The 8439-nt window shown below is 37.7% G+C and overlaps 1 protein-coding gene across 1 annotated transcript; it reads left to right on the plus strand.

The window, feature by feature from the left end:
* Positions 1 to 4833: 4833 nt before the first annotated feature.
* On the plus strand, positions 4834 to 7156 carry LOC133851193 (chitinase-like protein 2). Its single transcript, XM_062287523.1, has 3 exons — positions 4834 to 5374; positions 5475 to 5637; positions 6452 to 7156. The coding sequence occupies exons 1-3, from the start codon at positions 5035 to 5037 to the stop codon at positions 6861 to 6863; spliced, it is 915 nt and encodes a 304-aa protein (XP_062143507.1). The 5' UTR covers positions 4834 to 5034; the 3' UTR covers positions 6864 to 7156.
* Positions 7157 to 8439: the final 1283 nt, after the last annotated feature.

Genomic DNA, 8439 nt, shown 5'->3' on the forward strand with positions numbered 1-8439 from the left:
ACCTCAGCCTCAGGTATATTATTTCTGAACTCTTATGTGTATGTGTTTTGTGTAATTGAATACTTGTGTAATTGTGTTGAGTGTTCTTTGTTGATTTTGGGTTTAACTGTTTAAGGGCTTTGGTTTTAAGGGCTGTGGACCTGTGGTCTGTGGACTGTGCTGCTGTTCAGAACAATAGCACATATTGGATAATTCATAATTTGGATTGTTGTTTGTATTGACAATTTGACATGCAAGTTTTTGGAATTTTTCTCTGTAGTAACCAGTTTGTACCTTAAAATCTGGTCTTGATTAATGATTATCATACCTTTAATGTGCAATCATAACACATGTCACATGAAGACCATCCATCCATCACTTTAGATTGCTCTAGGTTTGATCATATTTGTGTTAATTTTTTTTTCGGGGGGGGGGGGGGGGGGGGGGGGGGGGTTGCTTAATTGCTTTGCCTTTCATTATGAAAAAAAATATTAGTTTACTAATGATTAGGGATACAAAACTTTTTACATCAAATTCATAAAAAAGAGATTTGTTAGGGGTACCTAATATACCATTTATAAATTATTTACAAACTTCTTGGAAATTTACCATATTAATTTCATAATCTAGATGGATGCACCAGCACCTACACCTGCACCTACATCATCAGTAGCTGCTTCTTGTTATCCATCTCCTCTTGTTGATAATTCAATAGATATTGAAGAAAGCATTGATGTTGATGATGATTCTGATGAGTTGGGGACGGATGCCCAAGATATTAGAAGTGCTGGTGGTGGTGGACGACCACCACTCCCTAGGAACAAAAGAAGAAGAAATGTTAGGAAAACATCTGTAGTATGGAATCATTTTACTAGGGATCCAAATTGTCCTCAAGATAAACCTGTGGCACATTGTAATTATTGTGGGCTTGAGTATAAATGTCATGGAAAGAACAATGGCACCTCTAACATGTTGTACCATGTCAAAGCATGCCAACAGTACAAGAACATACTAGCTAATCAAGATATATCTCAATCTAAGTTCACTTTTGAGTGTGTGCAAAATCAGGGTGATGGTGGTAGTTGTAAGAATCTAATGATTACAAAGTACTCTGAAAAAATCATTAGGGAGACTCTTTGTGAGATGATTATTGTGGATGAAATGCCATTTTCAACTGTGGGTAGGATGGGGTTTAAGAAATTGTGCAAGGTTCTTGAGCCTCGATTTAAGCTTCCTTCTCGCTATACATTGATGAAGGACTGTGTCAAGTTGTATATGCAGACTAAGGACACAATGAAGATCAAGTTTTCGAAAACTGGTCAAAGGGTTTGTTTGACCACTGACACATGGACTTCGGTTCAAAATATGAATTACATGTGCATCACTGGACACTTCATTGATCCTAGTTGGAAATATCAGAAAAGAATATTGGCATTTCGCCAAGTGTCAGATCACAAGGGGCTAACGATTGCAAGGGAATTGGAGCAATGCTTGGAGGAATGGGGTATTAGAGGGATATTGACAATATCACTTGACAATGCAAGTGCTAATGAGACTGCAGTTGATTGTTTCAAAAAGCGAACTATGGCCAATAAAGATGTTATTTGTCGCAATCAATTTATTCATGTAAGGTGTTGTGCACATATTATCAATCTAATTGTGCATGAGGGATTGAAGGATGTAGATGATTCAATCGTAAGGGTTCGGAATATGGTGAAATATATAAAGGGGTCCCCTCAAAGATTGGCCATCTTTAAGTCTTGTGCGGAAAGGAAAACAAGTGGGTATCATGCTTCATTGACTCTTGATGTTCCCACTCGATGGAATTCTACTTATATGATGTTGGATGTGGCGGAGAAATATGAAATGGCATTTGAACTAATGTTAGATGAAGATTTGAATTTTGCAAACTACTTGTGTGAGGATGGTGGAGGGAGAAAGGGGTTGGGGCCTCCGCTTGAAGATGATTGGAAAAATATTAGAAACTTTTCTAAATTTCTGCAAGTGTTTTATGAGGTGACAGTTGAGATATCGGGTTCATTATACTCGACTTCTAACATTTATTTCAACATACTCCAAAAAGTTTATAATTGTTTGATGGAGTATTGTGATAGTGATAGTGATGATTATTTGTTGAGCTCCATGGCGATCAAGATGAAAATAAAATATGACAAGTATTGGGGAGACTTTGAAAAAATTAACCCCCTGTTGTTTGTTGCTTCTGTGCTTGATCCACGTTACAAGATGGTCATTTTAGAATTTTGGTTCACGAGTAATGTAGGTGAAGAAAAAGCAAAGAAGATTACCACCAAATTGAAGAATGCTTTGGAGCAGTTGTATGATCACTATGATAAAAATGTTGGAGTAGGAGGAAGTAGAGACGGGTTGTCAAATGAAGAGCAGAGTTGTGGAAGTTCAGCCTCAATGCCACTGGATGCAGCCCGTGCGGCCCATGCGGGTAGAAATAGGAAAGATGCTTTAAAAGACTTCCATTCATTTCGGGCGTCCAAAAATTTGTTGTTGTGTCAAACAGAGATAGAACGATATTTTGCAGAAGATGTTGAGCCACCTTGTGATACTTTTGATGCTTTGATGTGGTGGAAGATAAATTCAGGAAAGTTTCCGGTTCTATCTGAGGTAGCACGAGATGTCTTGGCAATTCCGATTACCACTGTTGCTTCTGAGTCAGCATTTAGCACTGGAGGTCACGTCATTGATCCTTTTCGGAGTTCTTTAGCTCCGAAAACAGTGGAGGCTCTTATATGCACTCAAAATTGGTTGAGATCTTCTTGGGTCAGTGAGCATGATGAGTTACATCAAACTACTCTTGAAGATGAAGATAGCTACAAGCTTGACTTAGGTAATGTTAATCATATTTGTTCATTGTTCCAATTATTTGATTCAATTGATTTTTTACTAATTCTTTTAAAATTTCATTGTTTAGAAATTATGTCTGACTCCATCACATTTGACAATTGACAATGATTAAGGCTTGAGGGAAGTACTTTATTGCGTTGAAACTTGAAAGTAAGTGGTAGGGTTTTTCATCAATTCATCTTAATAATCTTATTATTTTCTAATTTTCCTTACTTGACATATGCTCATTTACTTGTTTGTGGTCTTTTACTCTTTTTTATTGATCAATTTATAACTTGTGTTTTTTGATTTTATCATTGAAAATTTGAAGCCTTGAAGGAAGCAAATTGAAGGTCGTCCCACGTACGAAAGAATCAATTCTGGCCGATATAAAATGGGAAGTCTTGGCTAAAGGGCATTTCAATAGCCTTGATGTAATGTGTTTTGTGTTGCTGTTTTTAAGTTGTTGAGTATTTGAGTTGCTGTTTGCAGTAGGTGTTGAGTGTTCTAGTGCTTTGTTTTTCTGCAGAGACTTGGGCTCTTGGTTGTGTGTTGGTTTTTGGCCTGTTTGGCTTTGTTTTTGGCTCCTTTTTATAGGTTGTAGTTTGTTTGTTGGTGACTTGGTGTTTAGGCTTGTAACTTGTTTGTGGCCTAAGGAGACTGACTGGTTGGTGTGTTTGATTCACAGATTCAGTTGTGGACTTGTGGTTATGTTTCATTTAGGTGTAGTTTTTGGCTCCTTTTTATAGGTTGCAGTTTGTTTGTTGGTGACTTGGTGTTTAGGCTTGTGACTGGACTGACTGGTTGGTGTGTTTGATTCACAGATTCAGTTGTGGACTTGTGGTTATGTTTCATTTAGGTGTAGCCGTGTAGTTTCTTTTATTATTTTTTACATTTTTCTTTTATTATTTGTTATTTGCTAATTGGTAGTTGCTACTGAGTACTGGCCTACTGCAGTACTGCCAGCAATCACAGGCTTCACAGCATGGTCTCAAGGATTTTTTACATAGCAATTATCCACAAATATTTTGCACATGATATTTTGCACATGATATCATTTTGCCAAATGATATGGATACATCAAGGAACACTATTTTGCACATGGCAGCAATGCTGGAACCTACTGATTTTTTTTATTTTTTTTATATTTTTTTATTGTTATTGGTATCCTACAGGCTACAATCAATTGAAATTTTTTTATTTTCATACACTATTTTGCACATGGCAGCAATGCTGGAACCTACTGATTTTTTTTAATTTTTAATTTTTTTTTTATTGTTATTGGTATCCTACAGGCTACAATCAATTGAAATTAACATCAAATTTGCTATTGTGATAGAGATTTAATTATCTCATTTAAAAAATTAAATATTTAAATGTATGAAAATTCGATTAAAGATTGTAAATAATAAATATGTAAAAAAGAGAATAAACAAATATTATTCTTTATAATTGATTTATTTGATTTGAATGGGCCAATGACTTGTGGTGGTGTTGGGCCTGTTGGCAAAATGCAAATGTTGAAAAATAAGACCAATTGTTATTGAAAGTATTTAATTTTACCAATTTAAAAAATTAGGCCCAAATTATGAAGGCCCAAGTCGCCCTGGCCCGCCCAATCTGGCAATCCATTTGAAGAGTGTTACTGTTAACCGAATTAACCGACCGTTTACCGACCGCTTTAACCGAACCGCCTTTCGACCGCCTACCGACCGCCTTAACCGCCTATGCCGACTTAACCGAAGTTTTCGAAATTTTTTTTAGTCGGTTAGATGTCGGTGAATTAACCGACTTAACCGACCCGGTCGGTTAATCGAACCGACTTAACCGATTTAACCGCCTACCGAACCGCTGCCCACCCCTAGATATTTTGCCATTCAATTTGACAGCATTCCTTTTCCGACGGTCCTTTTTCAGTGTCGCTTATCCTCTGTCCCTCTTTTTCTTTTTCTTTTTCTTTTTGTCCTTTTTCCCCTTTTCAACGAGGTGTCCCAGATGCGTGGAAACCCCATCCATCCCACGCACGCATTGGGATAATCAAAAGATGAACAAAGTAGGCTGCATGTATGTTAGAGGGAGAGTCTCAATCTCGAAGTTGTGAAGCTTAATTATCTTCCACTTGGAGCATCACAAATTGGCAACTGATCTTCACATATATACTCTGTAACTGAACACGTTTGCCTCAAAGGCTTGACATTAATGGAGAATCAACGGTACTGTGCGCTCTTGGCGATGGGATTGACATTAATGCTTGTGAATTCTGTTGCAGTCGGTCAGTGCATGGGGAATCACTGTAGAATAAGCATTCATAAGTGCTGTAGCGGGGCCATTTCTGACTACTTCCAGACCAACCAGTTTGAGAACCTCTTCTCAAAGCGCAACTCGCCAGTGGCCCACGCACTGGGTTTCTGGGACTACCATTCTTTTATCACTGCTTCTGACGAGTACCAGCCCTATGGTTTCGGTACCACCGACGGCAACTTCTTGGGGTTGAAGGAAGTTGCAGCTTTTCTTGCCCATGTTGGCAGCAAAACCTCCTGTGAGTTTAGACTCTTTCCGCATGGCTGTACTGGCCTGTAGTACTTGTTTGTTTTTACGTAAAGCGATTCTGAGAAAATATTGTTCTTTTATCTTCTCAGGTGGATATGAAGCGGCTGCCGGAGACCCATTGGCATGGGGTTTATGCTATAACAAGGAAATCAATTCTGCCTCGTCGTCTTACTGTGATGAAAACTACAAGCACACTTATCCATGCACCCCTGGGGTCGCATACTATGGCCGCGGTGCTCTGCCTATCTATTGGTATTCATCTCACCAATAATCAATACGACTTTAAATTATTTAATTTCTCATCTTGTACTGTTCAAATATATATATATATACCCCAAGTTGTAACTTGCACAAAAGATTTATATGTTTAAACATTTTTAAAGTTAATATATATATATATATATATATATTTTGTGTTTTGAGAATGTTTTAAATTGAAGGTATTAAAAAAAAAAAATAGAATCTCACATAAGAAAAAGAGAAAGTTTAATTAGTATTTATAAGGTCCAACACACTTTAAGCATTTAAGCTAATGTTTGAATGTATGCATTTGTGTGTGTGTCTAATAGGAGCTTATTACTGTTTGATGAGCAGTTTACTGTTAGTGAACAGACATAAATAATGGGTGTATGCACTTGAGTATGTATAGCAGTATATTATTGTTGGACGAGCAGTTTACTCTTAGTGAATAGACATATATAACTACTTCTGTACGTACTTTAAATTTCAAGTTTCTGTCTTTTGATAGAATAGAAAATCTGAATGTTTTTAGGTTTAGTTTCGTTTTTTTAAAACACAACTAAACAACAGAAAATTTATAGACTTCATTTTATCTTAGAAAAATATTTACCGTAATTATTTGTATACCTTTTCTGCTTGGGGAAAATAATTTCTTAATTAAGAAATATTAAAAGCGACGTTATAAAGCATTTCGTATTTATGCTATATATCTATTACTTTTCTAACAAAAGAAACATGAAAACCAGTTATTTTTATTGTAAACAAATTCGATCACTACTTGCTAAAATCTAAACGATTCTCTTTAATTTGTTGGTGCATTTATCAGGAACTACAACTATGGAGAAGCCGGGAAAGCCTTGAAGGTGGATTTGTTGAACCAGCCAGAATACATAGAACAGAATGCCACCCTGGCCTTCCAGGTTGCAATTTGGAGGTGGATGACGCCAGTGAAGGAGCATCAGCCTTCAGCACACGATGTCTTTGTGGGCAACTGGAAACCCACCGAGAGTGATACTTTGGCAAAACGGGTTCCCGGTTTTGGCACTACCATGAATGTCCTCTATGGGGATCTTGTTTGCGGCCAGGGTCATGAGAATGAGGCCATGAACAACATGATCTCCCACTACCTCTATTACCTTCGTCGTTTGGGTGTTGCCCGTGAAGAGGCGGGGCCTCATGAAGTGCTCAGCTGTGCCGAGCAGGTTGCATTCAATCCATCCTCTTCCTCGTCTCCTTGACCTTTGTTTGGTGCTGATAGCTAGCTAGATAGCCCCCTCCTTTGTTAAGCTCTCTCGCTTTTGGACGAAAATCGTTAATAGCGAATGAAAGGTTGGTGTGAAGCTTTCTGTTAGAGTTTGGACAATCTGTACGTTGAACTTGTGTATGTGTAAAGCTAGTAACTTGTTTGGGTGACTGCCTTTTGCTATTTGTTGTATGACTTTTGAGACATCTTGTTGCTTTTCAATCAATTGCATGTAACTATTCACTATATATATATTCAGTGTGGATTGTATTTTGTATTTTTAGACAAGCTCTTTGTGAAAAGTTTAGGCAACAGTTGAGAGATTCTTATTTTCTCAATGAATTGTTTACAGTGCTCAGGGCATTATATATATATGTACAGATCAATGAGTGCCCAATGAATAAGGAAATTACAATAAGCAAATTACAGAGAATACAAAAATGTCAATCACGCAGATTATGCAACAATCAAACAACCATTACATAATCAACACAAAGATTTGTTGATGAAACGGAAACCCTTTGAATGCCTCAAAGGTAAAACCACTCTAAAGCAGCCAAATTCAGAAGATCTTTGTAGTGTGGAAGATTATAATATAGGCAAAGTAAACTTATAACCCATGTTAAATACTCAGCATTCGTATGAACAATAAGCTCCCCACTTGCCTTCATTCTAACTCCCCGTTGGCCAATCTTCTATGAGCGTCTCTCCTTATGGACCTACCGGTAAACTTCTTGATGGTTGAAAGATGTGTATAGTGTTGTTTGAAAGAACAAGCTCCAAGAGAGAGAAAGCTAAAAGCTTTTTACAAACCCTTTCTTAGCTCTACAATGGAAAAGCAAGGCAACCTCCATGGGGGTTTAGGAAAGTGTTCTTAATGTTCTTTCTTTGCCTTAAGGAATGAGAGTCCTTTTAAATATGTATAATGTGGTGAGAAGGACCACAAAAATGCCTTCAGCATTGTGCAGATCGCGTCGGGGTGTCAGGACACCTTAAGTGGCGTCAGCACGACAGCTAATTAGGATTTCATCGCTAACTTTTTTGAAAGAACCAGCAACATACGTTAACACATCAATGTGACGGACCAGGTGACGAAACATTAATTCTGTGAAGAATTTCGTCAGCACATCCAAGTGACGTATGCTCTCGGGTAAGGAAAGCGTCAGCACCTTTCAATGACATCCAAGTGACGAAACTTTCTCCGTTCAATTTCGTTAGCACATTGAAGGGGCGTCCATGTGACGTTCAATATTGGGAGTCCCTGGAGCACCAATGTCAACGCAGCTCGGTGATGTCCAGGTGACAACACCTACTGGTTATTCTTTAAAGTCTTCTCATAAGGATCGTTAGCACGCCTAGCTAGGTGACAATCAAGTGATGTGACACCACAAAATATGAAATGATTCAACTTTTCATAACAAAACACTTAGGTGATCTCATGTACGTAAGAAAACCAACCATTACAAGGTATACACACTCTCACTACTCTCACTACACTCTAGATATATAGATTGGACAATTGTTTTTCATCGATCCTTTTCTCTAGAAAAATCGTACTGACTTCAGCATCG

Source organism: Alnus glutinosa, chromosome 12 (genome assembly GCF_958979055.1).
Source record: "Alnus glutinosa chromosome 12, dhAlnGlut1.1, whole genome shotgun sequence".
Taxonomy (NCBI): Eukaryota; Viridiplantae; Streptophyta; class Magnoliopsida; order Fagales; family Betulaceae; genus Alnus; species Alnus glutinosa.

What these genes read in the sequence shown, in the direction of transcription:
- LOC133851193 (XM_062287523.1), top strand. Translation starts at nt 5,035, where the DNA reads ATGGAGAATCAACGGTACTGTGCGCTCTTGGCGATGGGATTGACATTA. An exon ending in TGTTGGCAGCAAAACCTCCT is followed by an intron (nt 5,375 to 5,474) that starts GTGAGTTTAGAC and finishes TTATCTTCTCAG; the next exon opens with GTGGATATGAAGCGGCTGCC. An exon ending in GGTGCTCTGCCTATCTATTG is followed by an intron (nt 5,638 to 6,451) that starts GTATTCATCTCA and finishes TGCATTTATCAG; the next exon opens with GAACTACAACTATGGAGAAG.